General features: G+C 51.0%; 1 protein-coding gene across 1 annotated transcript in view; it reads right to left on the bottom strand.

The window, feature by feature from the left end:
* LOC116947861 (kinesin-like protein KIF26A) overlaps positions 1 to 25,014 on the bottom strand; it is a 114,945-nt gene that overhangs the window by 9,473 nt on the left and 80,458 nt on the right. The window contains exons 6-11 of the mRNA XM_076071096.1: positions 21,943 to 22,036; positions 20,756 to 21,024; positions 19,468 to 19,648; positions 18,701 to 18,857; positions 15,762 to 15,924; positions 9,132 to 12,918 (exon numbers count right to left, since the gene is read on the bottom strand). Of these exons, the coding sequence (XP_075927211.1) occupies positions 9,132 to 12,918; positions 15,762 to 15,924; positions 18,701 to 18,857; positions 19,468 to 19,648; positions 20,756 to 21,024; positions 21,943 to 22,036 (4,651 nt within the window). The remainder of the gene's footprint in view (positions 1 to 9,131; positions 12,919 to 15,761; positions 15,925 to 18,700; positions 18,858 to 19,467; positions 19,649 to 20,755; positions 21,025 to 21,942; positions 22,037 to 25,014) is intronic.

Below are 25,014 nucleotides of genomic sequence, written 5' to 3'. Positions count from 1 at the left end.
TTTTTTAAAGCTTTCAATTTTGCCAATTATATGCTTGAATACGTCATGGACAGGGGTGCTGTTTAAAGCTGTGAGCACGGCTCTATAATAATATAGCGTGACCTAAAAAAAAAATCAGACTTATTACACAGGTATAGCCTAACCACTGGTTTGATTTGAATACATCAATCGCAACGCAAGGAATAGCCAGTAGGGACTTGCTTGGAGTAATCCAGACACGGGAGATATAGGGGACAAGTTATCAAAGCTGCTCAAACCCATCCCATAGTTATATTTCCTTGGTGTTGGTAATGGAAGACGGAAGCTAATTTTCAGCAAAAAATGCCTTTAAAACATATCTGCCAACATGTTAATTAAGGCCCAGAGAATGTACACCGGTTAGCCTCAGTTAAAAAGGGATTCAGGTGCCCAGACTCCTAAGGTCAAGAAGCCGACAGCTGAGTCGATGAGTCGATCAAGCCGATGAATTTTTGAGCAAAAATATTGTAATTGAGCACTCTGTGGTCGATGACTTGGGTCAATTTAAAATTGTGATCACCCCCTCCCACCGCCTGCCTATCGAAGGTGGGAAACCCCCGAGAAGCCACGCCCACTGCGACGCAGCTGACTGTGCCGATGACGTTGCCGAGCCCACATCACCTCCCGTCCAGCGGCACAAAGCGGGAGCAGAAGGGGCGATTTTTAATGTATTCGACTATTTTCGTGTTATCCAATAAGCGTGCGTGATTGAACCGATAATTACTCAATTAGTCGGAGTGCCCAACTCTAAAGAGTCAAAGTGTCTCCATTTTTAAGCAAGCAATGGAGGTGGTGCCCATCTCCAAAGCCGGAAATTCCACATCCAACAACAACGCAATCCACCGTTCGTTTCTCATCAAGCGCTCCTCCTTTTATTGACCCCCGGACGAATGACAACGATGGGTGGTCGAGGCGCATTTGGCACACGGGGAGAAAAATAAAGTGATGGGCAGCAAGATGAACCATTAAGTTGCGCAACTAAGAATGCACATGACGTCTATATTTTTTTTTGTCACTGTGCCACGCACGATCATTCTCATAAACACAATCCACTGAGCCTTTCAGCTCGCTCGTGCAGAAACTCGGGCATTGGAGAGTGCCTGCATCTGCCCGTGTGAACCCTCATAATTACTGCACAATTAAGAGTGCAGAAGCCACTCAGCTCACATTGCAAACCCTTCTCCCCAATTTCGCTCATTAGCGACAACGCCAGTGGCTTCAAGGCATTATTGACGTATTTGGGAAAAAAGAAATGTTAATAAATCAATGGACTTGGTTGGTGTACACCAGGGCAAAGGTTCGAAGGCTAATGAACACACATTTAAATATGAATAATACACGGTTTAAGAGCGGACAGGGATGTGTAGGCAAGAGATATGAAAGGTCAAGGCAAAGGTACAGCAGCCCTTTCATTTACTTGCTCACGCTACTGCTGGCAGAAGGGTCTCCTCCATTAAGAGGCAGCTGTTCTTTCAAGGTTATTTGGCCTACTCTTCCACGCTGGTCAGATGTCATGGGGGAAGAAGTGGGAGTACCCAAATGTTACCCAACTGCACACGTGACCCGCCAGTCGACTAGCTGCGGCGACCCCATTTAGACTGCTGGGTGGACAGAGGCGGGGGGGTGGGGGGGAGTTTAGGAGCTAGCTCATTGTTTCAGCTGCTTCACCAGGCCGATGGAACTTGCGACCTCTCGACTGAAAACCTCTGGAAGTCCAGCACGCAAATAAGTTATACCACGGGCAGCTTTCGAAGTTCACGGCTGCCCAATATGAAGATAGGCTGGTCCCCCACGATGTGGGGCGTGTAAATTCCACAGCTGGCTCAAGGGGCCACCAATGGCAATGACCAAATGCGACCGTGGATCGCTGGGACGGAGAGATGCCCTCGCGTGGCGTGACCGATTCACTAAATGTCGCTGGGTTCAAAGCGCAGTGTGATGACCACTGTGGGCACGACTGTCCCACATGCACTCATTTGTGAACAGCGAGGGCGCCCAGTTGAACACGTAGGAGGCTTTCGCGACCAATGTCATCCATAATAGAGGGTTTGGGTTAGATCGTGTAAATATATAAATGTGTTGTTAAACTCGCCGCCACCCGACACAGCCAATTAGTAAGGTTTGTCACGTAAACTGAACGTGCCAATTCGTTACTAGTACAACACACCGGTGTGTTGGAGCGCAAATCCACAACATTTACAATCGGCGTGCTGTACTAGTAAAGAATTGGCACTTTCTGTTTACGTGACAAACCTTAGTTATTGGCTGTGTCGAGTGGTGGCGGGTTTAACGACACATTTATATATTTACGCGATCTAACCCCAAAAAAAACCTGCATTATGGATTCACTAAATGTTTAACTGACCAAAAATAAGTAATAATATATTTCTTTTTACAAATACACTTTCGGGGCACATAATTTTATTTGCTACCGGTTAAAGCAAGTATGACTGGATCTCACAAATAAATTACACAAAGGGGGGGTTGCTCACTTCTGCAGGAAAAATATATGCAGCAGGTTTCAGCTCTGTGAAGATATTTTTGAAAAAAAACGAAAAGCCGCCCCAAGCTCTTCGTCGTTCTGTTGTGCAAGACTGCCTTCCGAACTATCAAATATTCAAGCATGACCTTTTACTACACCCTGCTGTGATCTTCCTTATTTAATGATCATATAAGCGTGCAAAGATATACCATTTGGCGAATAAACACTACATATTGATGCAATAACCTCCAAAAAGTTACAATAATCTTGGAAAGGAACTCCACAGCTGACGTCTCCCAAATTGGTACTCATTTTATTGATGCTTAAGGGGGGGATGGGTTCAGTCAGGCTCTGAATTTCAACTCACAACCTTCTGAATGTACCTATGTTGACCTTCTTTCGCGCCGAACGTAGCCAACTGTGCTAATTGGAGGTGCGGGTGAAGGACAACAAACTAAACACAACAACAAGCAGTTCTAAAGCAAATGAGTTTTCAATCTTGATTTAAAAGTGCACAGCTCCAGTGGCGACGGCTGCAGAATCGCTTCTGAAAGCGCGCAATGCAGTGACCGTCTTTGATCAATAACACGAGTAGCGCTCTGTGAATGTGAGTCGAGCTCTCTGCTCAGGAGTTGCTAAGAACACACACATGTCCCCAATAAAGTGCCTCCAACTAACAAGCTGACTAATTAGCCATCTCCGTGGCCCCGCTCAGCTGCACAGCGTGCATTCGACACTTTGCCGTTTTCCTTCATGCTAACAAAAAATAAAATGAAATATCAGCGGCTTGACATGAAAGGACATTTCCCCGCCGGGTGACCAACTTACAGTTATTATATCAACATGAAGTCAAAGTCAAAGCGTTTCTGTGTCCAGAAAAGCAGTGGGGAGGCACTCGTCCCTCTTAGCAGCTGTGAGCCAGCGGATGATGTTTTTACATTCCCATGGGCGAGGCCAGGGTCTCCCCACAGGATGACCGGTGGCACGATGTTAACTACCTCGCCTGATATACAGGAGGTTGTGGGTTCGATCCAGACCCTGACGCCTGCTGTATATTTGGAGTTTGCGTGCCTCTCTCTCTCTCTCCCCGTAGTCACGTGGAATTTTCTCCGGCTCCTCCCGTTTTATTTTCCTTCCACATTTAGAATCAACGTCACGCATTTAAGAGTATTTGGCTGCTATACATTTACGCGTGATAAGCCGCTTCGTTCAGCTATCATTTGTGGCTAGGTCGCTTCTAACAAAGAGCTATAACGCTCCCAAATTAGCTGGTAAAATAAAAAAAAAGTTAGTTAATAGTTAGTTAGTTAGTTTAAGACTGCCAGCTAAGATGCACGCGACAACCCTGGGCTTAATTTCTCACAGAATATTTTCTAAAGTCCAGCACGAGGCGGAAGACCGATGAAGGAATCATGTCCCCCCCCCCAAAAAAAACTGAAAGATGGCAAAATAACGTAATATCCGACAGAGCTATAGCTGCGTGCCGTTAAAACGAACGGGTGACATCATTTCCAAAGTAGGCAATTATATCAACCCGAATTGCTACGATGACACAAAACTAAAGCAACTTGGGTTACTTGGCGGGGGGGGGGGGGGGGGGTGGCGGACCTCGTTTGTAAGAAGTAATGATTCGCAATAGGATCCTCTCTCGTCTGTTTACCTAACAGAACGACAAGCAATCCTCCGGAGCAAAGGGACTCATTCGCCGCCGGAATGAGGACACATGCGAGCATCTTTAAACAAAACCGCCTCACGTTCGTCAAATTACCACCCACCCCCCAACCCCTATCCGAAGTGAGAAGTCGAGAAAAAATTCCAAGGACACATTTACACAAATTAATCATTGGTACGGCAGCAAAAAAAATTCCCGTTAAAAATGCAACATTTGCACAGTAAGACGCGTGCACATAGAGGCACACAAAAGGAATAAAACAGCAGTGAGCTGCGGTGCTGCTGATTATTGCCCTTAGTGCTGCTGCTGATGCATGCTGGCAGGCACCCTGCTGTGCGCTTCTGGACTGATGCGAAATCGGCGGTCATTATTTGTTTCATTTACTTTTTTTTAAACTTTGTACACTCAGCCACGGAGCGGCCGAATGTGCAGCAGAGCATTCATTTGCAACGGCATCGTTTTAAGTACCTCGGGCTACGCAAACACATGGGCTCTCGCTCGCACGCACAGACACACGCACACACGCACACACGCACGCCCACACATAGGACGCATATGGCAACATTTCCTGTGGATGGCACTTTTAGAGATACGCGCAATACCTTTTGGCGCCCTCTGGTCTAACACCGTTTGGGACGAGGCTCAAAAGAAAGTTGTCTCTCGTGTGGACCAATCAGTTTCAAGGACAATGCATCATCTTATCAGTGTTTTTTTGTTTGCATTGTGGTTAATGCAGACATGATTCCTTGTAAAAGGTTTCAGTTTGGTGTTTGAACATCTTAACAACCTGTTTTGTCGCCAGAAAAAAATGGTAAAAACCGATTATCAACGATTGAAAAGTCGCAGCGTTCCAACCTGCTCACGTGAGCACCTCGCCGTGCTCATCTCTTCTCTGCTGACAGTTAGGTTGGCAATAGCATTCCTGCAGAAATATATTGAGCTATTGCATTCTTAGAGTAATACAGCACCTACAGCAATATAACAATAGCTTCCCTATAGCTATATAGCTATAGGGAAGCTATTGATATATAGCTTCCCTATAGCTATATCTTTAAAAGTGCCATCCACTGGAAACGTTGCCATGTGCGTCGTATCTGTGCGCGTGCGTGTCTCTATAGCTATAGGGAAGCTATTGATATATAGCCTCTCTATAGCTATAGAGCTATAGGGAAGCTATTAATATAGTATAGTGAAAGTGCAGACCTGCAATGGCTTGCTCATGACCCTGCCCGAGAGAGCACCTCTGCAGGTTATTTTGGCAGTCTCTTCCACGCTGGCTCGCCACTTTCTGAAGAGCGGGAGTAACCCCACTTTACTCCAGCACATGCGACCTGCCGATAGACTGCGGGAGAAGCATATTCATGCAATTGCATTTCTTCGTAGGTATCTGTGTTGAACTTCTTTGGCACCGTACGTAGCCAACCGTGCTCATCGGAGGTGCAATATTCGTTCTGATATGGTCCAAAATGTTGTTACAGTAACTTGACGTGCATTTTATTTAATGTCATAACCAGGGGTGGAGCGATGTTCCCATTAATCTGCATTCCTAATATTGATTAGTTATCTTACGATGCACGCATTGAAGGACAATGTCTTTCAAATCATTCGTTTATGATGCATGTAATGGGTTCAACATGCGCCCCTATTTCAACATTCACGATAACGTCAAAATAAAATAAAAACACGTAACAATGGTTCTTTGAATCAACATTTCAGCACTCAATTGAGTGGGCGGAGAGAAGACGAATCGTTCCATATCGAGAAGAGGCTGGCTCCGACCATGGGAATGTGGATTTTCACCACTGGCTTAGGCCCGTCAATGGAGATGATAGCTGACAAATTGCTTTTGTTTGAGCACAGAGACACCTTGACTTTATTTGCTATTTAGCCATTAAACAATTGCGCACTTTATATTAGCTCCCTGGACCGTAATGCATACCCTCAGTCTGAAAGATCCTTCAAATGACTTCAAGGATGACGATGATGATGATGGAGAAAGAAAACTAAAATCACTAAATGATCTCATCCCTCAATGCCAGGTCATTGAAGGTGAAATCAGCAAGCAAAGTTCTTAAGTAAAAAAGTCGACTTCTGTTCATGTTTAACTCACGCAGGAATCAAATACCTGTGTATAATTAATTTTGTCATGCATAATATATTACCGAACCGAAGTACTGGTACCTCAGTGGAGTACAAATGTATAATCAAAGCTCAAAGACGTCCCACATGGTGTGAACAAATGGGTCGATTGCCTGAAAGTATTAATAACCCTCTAAGTGAGTGTGTGCATATATACATGCACGTGTGTGTAGTGGTAAGCAGTACCAGTAGTCCCTCGGTAAACAGTGACATCGGTTAACGGTTTTTAGGTTAACGTTTCGCCGCCCATAGGACTCCATGGTTTCGAATGGCTTTAACAATGTTGATTAACGGTATGTTTACATTGTGCACGTGGGCGCTTATTTCGGCCAATCCGAGCACTCGTAAGTGGGGCTGAGCATGCATCAGCCAATCAGCGACGCTCATTTGTGAGCGTTTAAAACTCGACTGGCTTTTGTTTACATTACAGTCATGCTTTTAAACATGTAATTGGTTAACGGTAGTTTTCGTGGAACGGATTCAAAAAAAGTTCACCGAGAGACTACTCACTCACTGCACTGCAGTACCAACTGCTGCTAGGCCAGAACTTTACCCAGGGTCTCCTCTAAGTCAGCTCAGCCCAAAATGAGTACCCAATAAATGCTTGTGAACAGAAATTGTGAGTGTGCGAGCGGGGAGCACTAGATGTCACTACACCAGTCCAGGACCGGTGGAGTGACATCTACACCTGTCCTGGACCTCCTCTAGATCTGCTCAGCCTTGAAGTGGCACCTTATACGGTGTGTATATACCAACGTGAGAGAAATAAAGATAGCCAGGCATGGTGCTGACCACACTAACCCCCCTCGGGACCCACCCTGCAACTTGTAGTGGTCTCGGAATGTGAAAAAAGGCAAATAGAAATGTACACTGTCCTAAGCTAAAAGCACGATGTATGTTTGAAAAAAAGAAACACTTTCAAATTATTGAACTATTCCGTAAAATCACTGGAAAGTCACAGGGTTACTTTACACATTTGGGCGAAATGTTAGAGGCCAGAGGCCACCCTGACGGTGGGCCCATGTTAATAAGAGACAGGGGGGTTATGGCCACACAGGTTTCTTTTCTCTGGTTAGGGTCACGCTTTGAACTCATTTAGGGTTTAAGAATTATGTGCTCGGTAAAAGGCGCCGAGCAGTTAATGCAGCGTGTAACATTTTTTGACGCGCACGAATGAAGGTCAAAAAGTGAATATTGTCAAAGTCGCTCTTATTTTGCGGGATGCCGGCCATTGCATGTTAGCATCAAACCACGTGGTCGATTTTTTTTTACCATGAGTTGAATTTGGCACCCTGGTGAAACATTTGCTCTCCCACTGTTATCAACACACAGAGTAAAATATTCTCCATTTAGCCTTAAAGACTGCACCACTTGCACATGCGACAATACACATTTTTCATTCGCTATGTCGGGTGGTGGAGGGCTACATGACAAAAAACTAAATATTTGGCCAGAACATTAAGCTACCTCACCCGAAAATCGTAAGGTGCACGATTTTCTGTGAGCGCTTTGTATAAAATGAGACTAATAATAAAAGTAATAACGGCTGCGAAAACCTCAGCATTGTGCACAAACGGAGGATCAAGAATTTTGTTTCCTCAATCAAACGCGTGTCAACAAGGCAATGACTGCCGGCTTTGTGGAACCGTGCTGTGGATGAACGTGAGGCAATGCCAGCAGCAGCACACAGAAAAACCAACGCTCTGGGATTTTCATCTGCAAAGAGAGGAGCGGCACTTTGGCCGGGCGAAGACTCGGCCGTTTTTGTACTCCTGTAAACTCTGCGGGCATATCGAGTCGAAGTAGATACTGCACAATATTTTTTTCCACCCCCCCCCCCCCCATTCTATCTCAACGTTATAGCGCATTTTTGCCATTATCCAGCACAGTTGTGTAAAGGGTGAAAGATTGGATGAATATTAAACTTTCTACCCTTGAGGCTTACCGGGGATAAAATATAAGATGAGAAAGCGAGCAAATAAATAAATAAGGAGAGCGCGGCTCCTGAATTTTCAATAGCATTTGCGAAAATTCATTCTGATAGTTTTTTTTTTTCGGAACAGAGGCAGTCGGTTTGTACTTGGCATGTCTGCATTTTCAAAATGCCACTCCACATCAGTCGGAATGCCATTTCAATGTCTGCATTTTATCATGTGCATTTTAATATCACAAGTGGGCCAATGGGTCACCTTTCTTGTTCTCACTTTGTTTATTCTTCATCGCGTGTTACGAATTTTACAAAATTGCCCTCGTGTCATTTATTTATAGCTCCAGGCAGCGCTGGGTGCTGCTAAATGTTGTGAGTACCTTAAACTGTCCGTTTAAATTTCACAAACCGTGTGTGAATGTTTTTTAATACGCTGCAGATAATTAAGGAAGCACGTGCATTTCCGTGTGATTATGTCATTTTAATTGTATTTATTAGTCTTTCACTTGTTAATTATCAATGCACTCAGGCACTGTATCGAGGTTAATTCATGTTGACAATGAAACACCATGGGATCTTCTTCTGATTAACAAAAAAGCAGAAGGGCAGCACTGATAAAATAATATCGAGGCAGATGGCATGCTTACTAATACAATCAACACACAATGTCAGTTACTCGCCCAGCCAGGCAGGGCCATGGCTGAGCTCGATTCGCAATCGCAAGGCTACCAGATTCGATCCTTGCAGTGGCAGTTAACTCAACTCATCACAGATCAGATCCTCCACGGCCGATAAAATGCATAACCATTTTGCCGGAAGTCAACACTGGTTGTCCGATGGCAGAGACTGGCCCCCTGCCACGACTGCACGGCACCCATCAACCACAGACGTACCGGAAGTTACGGTGGCCGCCCTCTTCTTGAGCGACTTGAGGCTGCGCGAGCGCTCGCTTGCCATCCCGGACGCGCCGCAGCCGCCCCCCTCGCTCGTCGAGTCGTGCGCCGACGACGCGCTGCCCGTGGCCTCGCTGTCCCGCAGCACGCTCTCGTACCCGCTGCTGCCCCCCGAGCCTCCGCCACAACCGCCACCGCCGCCGCCGCCCCCGCCGCCACCTCCACCGCAGCCTCCTCCTCCTCCTCCGCCCGGGCCTCCGTTGCCGCCCCCCCCCGCGTGGTAGAAGATGGCCGAACGGCCCATCGCTGGAGGGAGGTCGCCGCTGAGCACGCTGCTGTTGTCGCTGAAGTGGCCGCTGCTGTAGCGCGCCTTGCGCGGCGCCGTGATCTTGCTGTAGGGCGACGGCAGCTGCAGGAGCATCGCGGACGCCGACGGCGAGCCCAGCGCCGCGGGGCCTCCTCCCACGCCGCCAGGCGTCCCGCCGAACCGCGGGGTGGGCGACTCCGGCAGGTTGACGCCGCTGTCGTTGCCGCTGTCCGAGTCGGTGGAGCGCCGCGGGTGGCTCACCTTGGGGGGTGACGGAGTGGGCGAGGCGGCGCCGTTCAGGGCCAGCTCCGTCACCCGGCTGTTGGTCACGATCCTGCCGCCTGCCGACGCTTTGCCGCCGCCGCCTCCGCCGGGACAACCGATGCCACCCGCGGCCGCCGGCCCTCCCCGGCCGTGCTTGGCGGCGGCCGCGTTGTTGTTGCCGCACGGAACCGTCCGAGCCACGGTCCTGGGCGTGGAGGGTACGCTGGCGCTCCTCGGCGCGCCCTGCGGCGCCGTCCTCGCCGAGCTGCTGGCCGACATGCTCCGCGGCTTGGAGGTCCCGGCAAAGGACGCCGGCGAGCACTTGGCGCCGACGAGCGCCGACGGGGGCGGTTTGGCGGCGCCGCCGCACGGCTTGGAGGAGCCGTTGAGCGGAGGCAGACCGCCGCCGCCCCCCCTCGAGGTGACGGCCGCTCCCATCATCATCATCATCATCGCCTTCGCAGAGCTCTTCCCGCCGCTCCTGCCACTACTCTCTCTGCCGAGGCTGCCTCGGGAGCTCAAGGACGTGAGGCTATCTGCTCGGTGCAGGGATAGGATGCTGCTATGCAGGCTCACGTTAGTCCTGTGTGGGTAGGCTCCGTAAGACGCCTGGCTCTGTCCCGTCTCCACGCCCCTCCCTTGCTGCTGCGAGCGCCCGCCACCGCCGTATTCTCCCACCACGACCCTCGCCTCCACGTCGCTCTGCGCCGGCCTCTTCGCCAGAGCTTTCGAGGACAAGGCGGGCTCTGAGAGCGCACTGACGGGAAGGCCGGCCCTGTTCTTCTGATCCAAGCTGGACTTCCGCACCGGAGGCGCTGGAGGGGCGCCCTTGAGCCTGGGGAGCATACTCTGCTTCGGCAAAGAGGCGGCCTTCTCCGGCCCGCTGGGCCGCGTCTCGTACACACCGCAACCTCCCCTCGCATTTGAAGCCATCGTCCTCGCTCCCATCACGGCAATTCCGTGTGTTTCCGCACCTCTGGTCGGCAGCAGAGCGGGAGCTCCCGCTTTCTCTGCACTGCCGGCCCATCGCGCGGTGGCGCCGGCTGCGGCGAGACTCTCGGGCGGCGATGTCACGATGCCCCCGTCGCAGGCTTTGCCACCGCCGAGCGGCGACGGCGTGCTTTTACTCGCCGAGCTTCCCGCGACGCCGAGTAAAAGCTTGGCTTTGCTCGGTTTGCTCTGTTGTTTCGACTGGCCCGAGCAACTTTTGCCTGCGCGGCCAGACGCCAGCCCGCAGCCAATGCCTTCATCCCGTTTCTTCCAAGGGTCATCAAAGCGGCCGCTGCCACCGCCTTGCTTGGGCGCCGCTGCCGCCGGGGCGGTCGACTTTGGCTGCTGAGCGGCAGCAGCTGGCGGCGATGGAGGCTTGTGGCCGCCATGCGCCGCGTCAGTCCTCTCGGCTTCCGGCTTCGATGGCGCATGGCCGACTGTCCTCACGGCCTGTGGCAGGCTGCTCTTGAGCCCAGCGGTCCTCTTGCCGTCGCTTGCCGGCTTACAGGGGGGCGCCGGTGGCAGCTTGCTTGCAGACTTGCTCGCCTTCCCAGTCGACGACAGCTTGTAGGAGCTGCTACAGCTCTTGCTTTCGCCCTCCGACGTGGAGAAGCCACTGTCGTGGAGCGTGCTCTGCCCGCCGACGGAGCTGCTGCCGCCGCCGCCGCTGAGGCCATCGGGGATGAGGTCGCGCGAGTCTAGCGACAGCGCGTCCACCGACTCCTTGCCCAGGCTGCCGCAGGACTGCATGACGAAGCTGTCGCACGACTGGTCGCCCTCGCTGCCCAGGCTCTCAGCGCTCACCTCGCTCAGCCACGAGCTCACCGACGAGCAGCGGCTCACGGCAGATGCGGCGTCGCAAGGTGGGCCGCGGCCGTCCTGCGCCGCCGCCGCCACCGCCCCGGCGCGCGCGGCCACCGGGCTCGTGGGCGACACGGCCAGGAAAGGATCATAGTCGGAGTCGTCGACGATGCTGCTGATGATGCTGACGGGCCTCGAGCCCGAGGCGAGCGCCTGCACACTGCAGTTGCTTGCAAAGCTGATGATGCTTGCCGGGCGACCTCGAGCGTCCTGCAGTCCCAGGACCTCGCCGAAGGTGAGCTCCTCGACTAGCGCGAACACCAGCACATCCTCGTCACTCAGCTCCAGCGGCTGCTGCACGGTCACCGTCCTGGCGCGCACCCCGGCGCCTGCCGCCTCGCCGCCCGCTTTCATGGGGAGGCTCATGCCCACCGGGGGCGTCCGGGTCCCCTGGGCGCGGAGCTCGACCGCCGGCCCTTCCTGCGCTGCCCTGCCGGTAGAAACGACGTTGCTGCAGCAAGGGGGTGGGGGCGCGGGGCTGGGCAGGGGCCCCTTGCCGTTGGCGGAAGGCTTCGCCCTGCGCAGCTGCGGCGAGCCGACCTGCGGCTTCCTCGGAGCTCGCTCCCCGCTGGCGATGACCGCCTGGCACTGCTGCTTGCACGCGTCCCTGAGCATGGCGGCCCGGCTCGACTGCGCGATGATGTTGGCCGCGGTGCAGCCGAGCGCGGCGCCGCGCGGTGAGAGGGCGGCGGCGTCGACGGTGGCGGTGACGAGGGAGGAGGAGATGCCCCTCGCTTTGGGCAGGGCCGACTTTCCCGGAACCCTCCGACTCTCGGCCCCTTGCCGCGGCGAGGACGCGGCGATTTCCTCCATCGTCGCCACCGGAGCCGCCGCAGGAGCCGTCGCCTCCTCCTCCTCCTCCTCGTCGTCCTCCTCGTCGTCATCGTCCTCCCGTCGCGCTGTTTCCACGAAGAACTCGTCGGGCTCCTCGCTGCCGTCGATGCACTCGAGCCGCTCCTGCAGCTCGGCGAACGTGCTGCACTTGAGGCGGTCGCGGTCGGTGTCCCGGGGCCCCCCGACAGCGGGCGAGCGCGGCTCGCGGCGCGCCGGCTCGCGGCCCAGCGACGGGATGATGGGCACGAAGTCGGGCGGGCCCTCGTTGTCGGTGAGCTCGCGGTCGGAGAGCACGCCGCCGTCGGGCCCCACGTAGATGACGGTGTCACACGACTGCTCGCTGCTGCTCGAATAGTCGGGCTCGGAGGAGCGTTGCTCACGGCGGCACGAGCGGGGGGACGAGCCGGAGCCGCCGCAGGGGATGTCCGGGTCGAGAGCCACGAGGCGAGGGTGGAGCGGGCGGGCGAGGGGCGAGCGGCGGGCGCGGCCCTCCTCGCACGAGCTATCCCCGCCCGAGGAGCTCGACGCGTACTGGTGGGGCGATCGCACAGCGGGACGAGCATCAGTTTACCGCTCGGCGTGACTCAACCCGCTCGCCCGCTTGTCGCTGCCACAACGAGGCATGGTTAAACCCACCCCGGTTAACCCCCCCCCCCCCCTGGTTAAACCGCCCACCCCCCCCTCCGTAACTGACATGGAGTGGCGTGGTCTGCGTCCAGCAGTGGATTGACAAAGGGCCGCACGTTTAATCGTTAATGTTGAAGTGGCTTACGTTTTATTATCGGCAAATTCGTTATAATGATCATACATATATTTGTATATTTGTTAACAATTAATTAATAAAAGTTTGAGTTTGGTTCATAATCTAACTTTGAGTTGCATTAAATAGGCGTACTCTTCATTAATTTCCAAATGTTTTTTTTAAGGTGAAGCATGATCTACGGTAATTCTTTTGCATTGCTTCATTCATTTTGAATTGGCTGACGTGGTCGCTGATACGTGCATTTTCCAGGCGGTGTTTTTTATTTATTTCGTACCTGATTGTACATAATTCATTCTCTCATTTGCCATTACTTCATTCGTTTATTCACTGACCAATGTTTTCAAGGGACACTGTTCACCAACGCCTGTCATTGGCTGACCGGTGTTTTCAGTCTTATCAATAACCTAGATCGTTAATGTCATTTAATGTCCAATGACATTAACGCTTGCATGCTCGACTTCATCATTTCAATAAACACTTAAGGTTCATCACCTACATCTTAGGTTACGTAATTTTAATGACGCGAATGGTAACCCATATCTCATGTTCGGTCTCATTCGGATTAAATCTGTTTTTAAATCAATTTAATCAAATCCATCGCGAACTTTAATTGCGTTATTATAATTTACTTTAATTGCATATCGCATTAAAAAAATACTTAATAGAAATGGTAATTTTTTCATTTAATAACGTTTGTCATTTTCAGGAGAGAGCAAACAGCAACTTATTTTCGCAAAAAAAATGTCGTAGTCGATTCAAACTAGTGTTTTTTTTCTCTCCAAGTAAAACTATCGTTCCGTGTATAATTAATTACGAGCTAATTGGCTTAAAAAATGTATAAACATTTTTTTCGTTTCAATGGCATAGTGCAAGAGGTTTTCACGTTTAAAAATAAATGTAACATGTGTGCGCAAGGAGGCAATGCAATGTGCAACGTGTCCAAATGAACCACATCATCAGATGAGCGCATTCTCACGTGCAAACACAAAATATCCATAACGCTCAAAATATGATGTTGGTTTTTTTTTCCTCTTTTCAAATTAAATCAGTTGACAATTATTTCAAATGGTGATGCACCTACACTTACATGTCATCTGTTTAATCACACAACCGTAAAAAGAAATTATCAACAACAATAACAACAACAAAAATGCTCCATGATACCCGAGAGATGATGGGCTCAGTCAACTTCTGAGCATGATATGAACTCGCGATCTTTTGATTACGAGTCTAAGCAATCTAACCGAAGTGTCATCCATCGAAGGTATATAGTCGACTCTCGATTATCCACGTGCGATTTATCCGATTTGCGGATTAACCGCGCACCTGTGATATTTTTTAACATGAATTAATAACTCATTGATTTTCTCTTAAGTCCAAATTAATAATCTAAGAACTGTTCTACGTTGTTATTCTTGGAAATGTTTCATTACAAGTCACATGCTTAAACCAAACAAATATGTGCGACGGTTTATCTAAAATCCACGTGATCGCCTCTACAATACAGTAGTTGCATATCGTGACTACAGAGTTTGGTTGATGTTGATTGGCATAGCTCTGCTATCCACTTAGTGGGCGGGCTCTTCTGCGTGCGAGCAGGAAAGCGTCATCACTGAGCATGGGCATCGATCGGTTGATCGTTAGTACTCTAAATCGAAAGAGTAATTTATCCAATCATTTTTTTCGTGAGTTTTAATTTACGGCTATGTTAGTGGTTTTGGGTATCGAGAATGCTTATATTTTTGGATAATCCGCAATTTTTAATTATCCGCGACCGTTTTCCCCGTCATTAGCACAGATAATCGAGAGTCTACTGTATGTAGATATAATTATTAGTATTATTACAGCTCTACATATATTCAAGAAAGCCTCACTGTGTTGCGAGAGAGCTGTGGAATGTTTGGACAACTCGTAGTTAAATCTGCAAAATGAAATGTTGATGAAGAATGGTGGAGTAGCGGCCAAGGAATGGAACGCATCGGAGAAGACATCCAGAGAAGGACGCAACGATGGACGCAGCTCATCATCCACAGGCCGCCAGGTGAACGGTCACCTCCATCGCAGAACCGTGAGAGACGGTGAACAACTTGGTGGAGACTTTCATCCGGCAGTTTATCGATGGCGACGACGTTGATGATGACAGTGGATACGATGAGTGGCCGTAACATCTCGCCGTGGTTGGCAAGATGTTAACTGCCTCGCCTGGTATGCAGGAGGTCGGCGGGTTCAATCCCGACACTGATGCCTGCTGTATATTTGGAGTGTGTATGCTTTCCCCATGGTTGAGTGGCTCTTTCACTGGGTCTTCCGGTTTTTCCCTCCACATTTATAATCAACATTCGTTCACAGTATTTGGGTGATATAAATGTATACGTGATAAGCCACTTCGTCAAGCTATCATTTGTGGTCGCTTCTGAAAAAGAGCTACTGTGTATAGCTCAGTGGGCTTTACCTGGTAAAATAAAAATAGTAAAATAAAACTGTTGAACTTCTTTCGCGCCGTACGTAGACAAAAGTGGTAATCGGAGGTGCAGGGGAAGGAAAAAAACAAATAAACACAAAAAAAGCAGTTCTAAAGAAATTAGATTTTTTTTTTAAAATCTCTCTCCACCTTTGGCTTCTTCTTTCTCATTCGGTGAATGCGGGCGGCCAGTTGCACGGTCGACAGCGTCTCGGGGTAGTGTGCGGCCAGCGGGGACACGTGGATGATCATTGTGGTGCGGCAGTTGATGTTCCCGAGTGACTCTCGGAGCAGCATTGTCAGCTTGCTGTCTCTAAACACACAGGGATCACGTGTGAGCGCACGGGGGGGGGGGGGGGGGGCGGGGGGGTGGAGGGACGTTAACGTTACACAGTCAAAGAAAATCGTTATTAAGTCGCGGTACATACATTTAAGTGAACACGTGGGTTTTCGCAGCCGTAATTACGATTAAGGAGACCGAGAGTAAAAATTGCGGATGGTAATGGATGACAGTGGTTGGTGATGCCAATATGAGTCAACGTACATGCTGCAAGCAAGACCGACCAAGTTTGTGGATCAAAAATGTGCCCGAGATCAGAGTATATCGATACAGAATTGACCTTACACTACAGCTGAAAGAATTGCCCTTAAAATATTAATTCCCACACTGCCTGTATGTAGACTGGAGGTAATGTAGCCTACAGCTATTCAAGATCAGTGTTTCAGGAGCGATGCGTTACAAAAGACAGGTTGGGAGCTTTTCGCCAATATCAAAGTATGACATTAAAAAAAATATAGGTTTTAGCCTTCCTAGCAATAAAACAGTTGTGTTAAGATGTTTAAACACCAAATATAAATCTTTTGCAAAGGAATCATGTCTGCATTAACCACACGTACTTGTGGTGAACATGCAAACAAATTTGCTCTGATAATATATGGGCATTGTCTTTGAAACTGGGGTGAGCTGCTCACGCCGAGCTATGAATGTCCTGATAGTGGCATTGTCCTGGTACTGCTCTGGTCTGACACTGGTGAGACTAGGCCATGAAGAAAGCTGTCGCTGGTGTAAGCAAATCAGTTTCAAAGGCAATGCCCATATATAATTATCAGAGCATGTTTGTTTGCATGTTCACCACAAGCACGTGTGGTTAATGCAGACGTGATTCCTTGCGAAAGGTTTCTCTATGGTGTTTGAACATCTTAACACCACCTGTTTCATTGCCAGAAATGGTAAAAACCAATTCGTACAAAAGACATGTTGCTGACACTTATTCACCAAAGGCGGAAGCCATAATCCTATCACACTGCTCTGATTCCAGTGCGTAATTGATGGTGGAAATTTCCATGCTCCCCCGACAGAGGCGATCCTCATATCAACTACGCCGGAGCTGTGAGGTAATCAGCGTCGACCGCCGAAGCAGGAGTCGGTCTCGAGCCCTTCCCATTGCGAGATTGAGTCTCTCGAAGGGCACAGCAACCCCACGAGCCGAAAACGGCCGTCAAGCCGTGGTGTGCGTCTCTCTCGCTCGTGAAAAAAAACCACACCGGGGAGTGGGACTTTCAGGACAAGCTGCAAACGCCGCACCTCAGTACGTCCGCGCTGAGACACTCCTCGGTGGCAAATGCACTCCGGCTGATGTGATAGAGCCCCGTGAAATACGCCCTGTGCCTGCTAGGACCCCACCCTCTCACCCCCCACCCCCCCCCCCCCCCCATCTCGCTATGTGCCGCAATTTTGCCAAAGTGATTCCTCCTCCCGATTCCATCGCCGCTCGGTCGACGGCTCGATCGACTGTGGCCGAGGCGCTCAATAGGGGTGCGTTGCCGGCGCATTGACGTTCGTGTACCCTGATTGCGGGCTGTTATACAGCGGCTGTCAGTCCTGATGTCTCCTTATTGATTCAGAGCGGTCGGGGCAGACGGGGCCCGGCGCCCTTGCTAAATAAAATCTTTATCGGTGGGTCCACTCCCTCGCACCGACCGCCCGACCCAAGACTCCCCGCTAGCCGCTCGCCCGTCACCCACATCGGTTCCGCTAGCGTGGTTATATCGTTTGTTGCTCCGCATCCACACCCTCCCCCCCCCCCCTCCCTCACCACCATCCCTCCTCAATATATGTTCAGGCTTCACTCCCTGCTCCTGCCAAGCTAAGGCAGGGTATGAGCACATTAAGTAAAGGTTAAACACCTAAAGGTGCACCCCTGAAATTGCTTGCTCACGCCACTGCTGGTGAAAGCCTCTCCCCTCCCTCTCCCACCACCTATAATAGGGCATTTGGCCTTCTCTTCCACGCTTGGAAGAGGTAGGAGTAACCGCACTTTGCCAAACGTGACGTGCCGGTGTTCCAATGTACACCTCTGGGTGAACATATTAGAAGGGGGTTAGAAAGAGTAGTCCATGTTAGAAACTTGGCGTCTGTGCGATGCTGCTCAACTCGCACGCAGCGCACGTAACCGATTCTCAGGGGAGAATCTGACATGCGCATCACGGGCGTAGGGATCGCCCTTGAAAATGTGCGAACTGGCGCATTGCCACGGGACTAACGAAGGTCAAATGGGCGCTGACCCTCAACACCTCGCAGCGGCGTCCGCACGCTGCACAGAGCACAGCCGCTGTGCCTACAGGGTGCACCTCCTTTGCCTCGCAGGCAAAAGTTCACTTGCATCCCGGTCCGTCCAGGTGAAGCATTTCCTCACCTGGCACACTACATCCAGTATACCTCTGGCTACGGCTGTGGCTTACTGCTAGTCACATATTCCGAATTAAAGTCGACCAGTGAGGCGGAAATATATTCGGTGAGAAATAAAGCCACCGCAGTCAGCAAGGCGGAACGTTTGCCATCGCGTTATCTCCTTAGAATGCGAGGAGCTATCCAGCTCTTTTTCACAGTTGTCCAGTCGGGGGCCACGTGCTCACAACGTGACAACAACGAACGGTCCCCAGAGCACACGACGGGAGCGCAAAGTGACGGCGATGGCACGCGGCGTGAGCCGCGTGGAACGAGAACACTGCCCGGCGTGAGTCTGCCGCTGACTTCAACTGCCGGGGGAGCCAAACCCCCCGCCGGGACCTCCGCGGTGCCCCCCCACCTGTACGGGATGTGCTTGGCGCCATTGACGAGCGCCAGGATGACGTTGCCGAGGGAGGAGAGGGAGAGCGCGGGGCTCTGAGAGGCGCCCCGGCTCGGCACCGGTCGTTCGCAGCTGCCCAGGTCGATGAGGTGGAGTCGGCTCCGCCCGCCCGTCACTGCGCGCGCGCGAGCGAGGACGTGGGAGTTTTTTTTTTTCATTACGTTCGTTTGCCGCTGGGGTTATTACCGAAGCGAGGACGGCACGACGGCTCGCCATCGATGCCCTCCCTTCCGCTGAAATCGCGCTGCTGTTAGCCTGTCACTGCAACCGGGTTTCCAAAAGTGCACCCACGTTAGTCACATCAGCTTCACGTCTTTCCCTTATGGCACGTCCCACCACCATCATCACCCCCCCCCCATCCCCCCCCTTCTTTTCCACCAGCATGAGTTGCAGTCAGGGTGCAGGTGGGTTTTGCGCTGGATATTTACCGGCCTCTTAAAGACATCTTAAATCTGGCTCGACGCCAAGCAAGTGGTGGAGTCCAAGCAAACTAAGTAACCACCATTGCCTTAGAATCTGTGGAAGTGTAGTGCTCTATACACATGCAGATTATCATTATATATTGTTAAGGTAGCCGGACAGAGTGCTGACCACACCACCCTCTCGTGTGTGGGTGAAATCGATTCCCTTCCCTTCCAGCAACAAATTCGCCTCGCTTGCTTGCGGCGCCTCTAGCAAGCGAAGCGGCCAGGCGGCCCGGTGTCACCAACGTTCCCCGGACTCACTGCCGCCCTTGCCCGTCTTGTCCATGCGGTACTGGTACACGTGCAGGGTGAAGAGCATGTGCGCGCTGCGCCGCTCCTCCTCGCAGACGGGCCGGCCCGACCTCCTCGCCGCCAACGCCGCGTCCAGGTAATAGGCGGCCATCTCGGGGGTCGGGGCCCGCAGCTCGTTCTGGTTCTGCAGCTGCGCCGGACGGGCGATAGGCCGTCAGCACGGCCGGATGGCAAAGATCGGCGATCGGCGGCGGTTGTGGGAGTGGGGGGGGGGGGGGGGGGGGGGAGGAGGCACAGGTGTCGGTGGTACTGCCATTTAACTGTTTCAGTTTTAGCAGTTGAGGCCCCGCTGAGCTGTAGAGCTATCTTTCAGAAGCGATCTCTGGCTATCACGAATGATAGCAGGCAAATGCTCTGAAAGTGTGTCGTTGATTCGAAATGTGGGGGGGGGGGGGGGAAGCCGGAGGACCCGGAGAAAAATCCACGTGACCACCATGGGCAGAGACAACATGCAAACTCCAAATATGCAAGCGTCACGGTCGGGATCGTACCCATGACCTCCTGCATACCAAGCGAGGGAGTTCACATTCGCCACTGCGGCGCCTTGATACAGGCTAAGGGGGAGGATGTTGAGTCAATATGAGCGGTGTGCAAAGTCTATTTTCTTATTCATGCAACAATGCATCCGTTTATCGATTTAAATGGATTTTTAAGACTCTTCAGATACATGCACGCATCTATTTGTGCATAATGAAAGGGATCAAATGATACGCAAATTGCACACAAATGTTACCTTTAGGCAATGGAGCTTCACAAATGAGACGGAATAAAACATAAGAGGTACAAGAAGTGGTTTAAAATGAGTAAAAAAATAATAACTTGGCAGGGAGTGGGGGGGGGGGGGGAGACTGTGGGAGGGTAAGCCAGTGGTGGAAACTCCACATTTTCCTGGCAGGGCCAATCTCCCATCGAATAGCATAAAGCCACCGGTCATTTTCCTTAAAGGGGAGGTCATTTGAATACATCCCTGCTGAGATCCTGTTACAGGTCAACACCTGACCGGGACGCGCTTTGACCCGGCGAAATTCCCCCCCCCCCCCGTCGACGAACCGACCGTTCTACCAAACCGCACCCCGGAAAGGCAACCGCAGACCGCACGGACCGACGCCGATAGCGCCCCAACAACCGAACAGCGCCGGCAATGACTGCGGCGGGCAACGGCGGCGCCGGTGGAGGCAACTCGTCGACGGGCGCGGGGATGCCGAAGAAGACGACGTCGCCCCGTGGGGATCAGCACCTGCGTGCCGAAGATGGGGTCCTCGCGCAGGTAGATGCCGGGTGACTGGCTGCCGGAGTCTGCGCCCCGGCCCGTGGCCACGTCGGCGAGGAGGTCCTGCAGCTGCTCGTCCTTGCCCCACAGCTCGACGGCCGAGACGCGCACGGAGAAGCGGGCGCCGGCCCTCTCGCGCCGCTCCTCGATCAGCCGGTAGAGCCAGGAAACGGCGCAGGGCATGACGCCCAGGCTCTGGGGGCCGTCGTCCCATCCCAGCATGGTGTAGGACTTGCCTGCCGACGAGCACAAAGACCGGGGGGAGGGAGTGGGGGTGGGGGGGGGGGGGTTCATTGCTGCGCTAGTGCCCGAGGAGGGGAAAGCGTTCGCACGGGCCGGGGTCTGGCTGTCTCGGCAGCGGGCGTCACTCAATTTGACGACGTCCAAAAGGTTGTCGTCCCCCCTCCCCCTTTTAAATCTTGCGTCAGGTAAGTGGTCACTTTTTGAACGCTGCTGGTGGCCCCCACACCTCGTTCATCGCTTCCTCCCTTCCTCCTTCCCTTCCTTCTGCCAGATCGTGCAAGTGTTGTGCACTGGGCACCGTTTGATGCCGAAAACTTTGAGGGTCTGCTCCAATTGTGTTGGCACCAGGCCAACAGTGTGCACACCTGTTGTCTGTATTGTGCATGTATATGTCTGCATATATATGCATGCATTAGTGTGCCTGTCTATCTTTGCCTATGCCCATGTGCAAGGCACGACTGCTGCACCTCGGCTGGTTACCACCATCTGGCTGTCGAGGTCATTGTTTTTTTTCCTAGGTTGCCTTGGCCTTGAGCGAGCACACGGTGTGTGGGCATCAGTGCCCACACACGTACATCATCGGAGTGGAATCGGAAGAAAAAAATCTAACATGATTACTTTTTAGGTACCGTGCGGCTATCGTGCAGTGCGATCGTGTCGCTAGTCCACTACGGTGAGCACTATGCCTTCACAAACATTGGCGCTACGCCTTTATGAATAAAATGAACGCTGAACCGCTCGCGTGTTCCGAGATTCAGCGCCGGACGGGACCCCGACCCTGCAACTTGCAGACGTCTCGGCAGGGGAATGAGATTATAATCCGTGCCCCCCCCCCCGCCCTGCCCACCCCTAACTGCACCCGCGTCAATGTGCGTGCACGGCTACTGACGGTGCGCGTGGGAACGCATTACCGAGCTGCGCGTGCCCGAAGCAGAAGACGCATCCGTCGGCGCCGTTCACGACGGACTGCACCACGTCCGCCACCGTGCCGGCGCACACTTCGGCCTGCGGCGAGCGGCACACAGAGAGAAGGGGAAAGGAGGCGGAGGGGGAAAAGGTCAACCCCGGCGGAAAGGTGCCGTCGCAGCAACGGGCGAACGCTCGGCTCTGCTTTCGGAAATTCGAAAACATCGCTGCAGTGCGCATCGACTTCCTGCTGACGTCTCGACCATCGAACTACGTTGCGGCAGATGACAATTGCGGAGTGTCTGATGGCGCCGCTGGTTTTGCGCTTATAAATGCTCGGTAGTGGGTGCGGCTAGTTTATCAACTTGAGGTGTGTTTTTGCTAATCATTTGTAGTGGTCAGCAGTTGGCGCACTGCACAACAAAGCACAGCCAACATCGGTGGGAAATTATATATTTTGAAATCTAGCTTGAAAAGCTGTGTTTAGTTTGTTTGTCCTTCCACCGAAACACCTTCGTATGGTGCGAAAGAAGTTAAACGTGCAATTTACTCTCCGCAACTTCCGAACTGCGCTAGGGCTGCCCCCTCCCCCATCCCGTGCCGTACCGGCATGACCGGTACGGCACGGGATAGAGGCCTCCTTCATCCGGCAGTGGATTATCAAACGACTCTCAAGTGTTGCTGTTGCTAATGACTGATTTGAAAGGTGAAAATTATTCATGAACTGAGTTAACTTTTTTCGGTAATGTTTCTTGGTTCTCCAGTCTCCTGAGAAAAGGGAGCTTTCACTTTGGAATGAAATTAATGCAAAAATAAATACTCCGTACGTGCATATGTGTTTGATTGCTGTTATGAAGGTGAGTATAATTACAGAAAAGTTTGTTTAATACATTTTAAGCATATTAATTTATTTGAACAATGGGTTTGTGAAAATGTTGCATTGAATATGACAGCCCACGTTAATGTATTAAACATTAATAGTTGGAATAATATCGGCTTCCTTTCTAAACGTTGTCCCATTATCATGTTTAAAAAAATTGCGTGGATTTTTCACGAAATCACACGAATCGGTTTGGCTTACAATTAAACCCGTTCACGCAGTTAAAATTTGCATTAATTTGACGGCGATAAGAAGTGATCACTTCTGCAAGGTGCTTCAGCAGATTTCTAAAAGTTGAGCTCATTGCTGTAGCCATAATGCACACTTGTCCTGGGCCAACATACTTTGAATTTAAATGGCTTTATGCTCACAGTGCGGCCGGTCAAATAAAAAAATATAATCGAATGATTCTAATTAAATAATCACACCTGTTAAGCTTCCCCGACTTTTTTATTCTTCTTCTGCTTCCTCCAATTTTGAATGAAGGCTCCCCGATCTCAGTGCCGGTTTCCCCACAGAGATTGGAAATAATCTCGATTTAAATTTACGTTAGTGGGAAAAAAATTAAATAACGTAACTGATTAAAATTGCATTAGCATTCCTGGTGGGACACCACACATTGTGTTATGCATATATAGTGGCATATACTTGACTGGCTGTTAGTAATAAAAAAAGTGTATATGTATTACATGCATACAAAGACAAAAATCCCCCGTATAGCCTGAGCAGACTGCAGGAGGAAGTGCTGTTCGCTAGTAGCACCTATGAAGGCCGGCATGGCACACGAGGGGGTGGGTGGCAGAGCACCACGCCCGGTCGCCTTTGTCTCCCCAGTGGCGATGTTTATACATCGCACGAGGTACTCATGTTAAGGCTGAGTCGACCTCGCGGAGGCCCAGGACTGGTTCAGATAATCGTCACTGGCGTTGGCCGCGAGCAGGAATCGAACCCAGGCCGCCAGGTTCGTAGGGAGCGGTAGTGTAGTTACCTGTTGGGGCAAGTGCTGTTAGCGAGCACCTATGAAGGCTGGAATGGTACACGAGGGGGTGGGTGGCCAGCACCACGCCCGACCACCTTTGCCTCCCGAGTGGCAATATTTATACACCGCACCAAATACTCATTCGAGGCTGAGTCGACCTAAGGGAGGCCCAGGACTTATTCAAATATTCGTCACTGGTGCTGGCCGTGCAATCAAACTCGGGTCGCCAGGTTCATAGCGCAGCGCGCTAACCGCTACTCTACCACACACATACACACACACATATATGAATGTCATTGTTCACAACCGTAGGCTATGACATTTTTAAAAGACAAATTAATTAAACAAACGCGAACATTTAAAAGCACATGTTAGGAGAAATCTAATTTATATAAAAAAAAGAAACGTATCCATTTATTATATACATATAAATATATTGCTGTATGTAGTTCATTAAGTAGTTACACGAATTCTGCATGTATGTTGAACTTATTTTGCATCGTACGTAGCCAACCGTGATAATCAGAGGTGCAACTTAATCATTAATACTTAATAATTGTGCAATCGGCGTCGGTGGACTTAAAATACAAATCTGATCGTAAATGGGGCATGGCAGCTGTATTTATTATATTTTTACCCTGAGCAGGTAGACACTTTAACTTTTCCAAGTGAACCATACACTTCATCATCATCGGCAGCCATGATCCTGCAAACGAGCTGATTTGATCACGTCAGAGGTTGACGTCCTCTCCGGATACGTTCCGTTCCTTGATTGCCACTCCATGATCATTCTCGACCATCATCGTCATCATCATCCTTCCAAGAGACCCATCCTGCCCAAAGCCGACTTTGCTTTGAATGCCGTCAATAATCTGCATGTGTTTGTTCTCTCGATGCAATTCCAAGAAGCTGTACACTACCCGAGTAAATTTGACTTCGGCAGGCAATTATCGGCTGATGTACGGATGTATGTTGAACTCCCACCGTGTTAATCGGAAGTGGGCGGCAAGGATAACAAACTAAACACAAAAAGCAGTCCTAAAGAAATGCGTTCACAATTTATATTTAAAAGTGCACAGCTCCAGTGCCTTCCTAACATCGGACGACAGAGCATTCCAGACGGTCGCAGACCAGAAGCACATCTGAAAGCGCGTGATGCAGTATGTAGGTACGTTGAAATCTTTCACACCGTACGTAGCCAACCGTGCTAATTGGAGG

The sequence above is a fragment of the Petromyzon marinus genome, chromosome 31, assembly GCF_048934315.1.
Source record: "Petromyzon marinus isolate PM22_M1 ecotype Great Lakes invasive population chromosome 31, UKy_Petmar_22M1.pri1.0, whole genome shotgun sequence".
NCBI lineage: Eukaryota > Metazoa > Chordata > Hyperoartia > Petromyzontiformes > Petromyzontidae > Petromyzon > Petromyzon marinus.
This window is presented reverse-complemented; position numbering and strand designations above follow the sequence as displayed.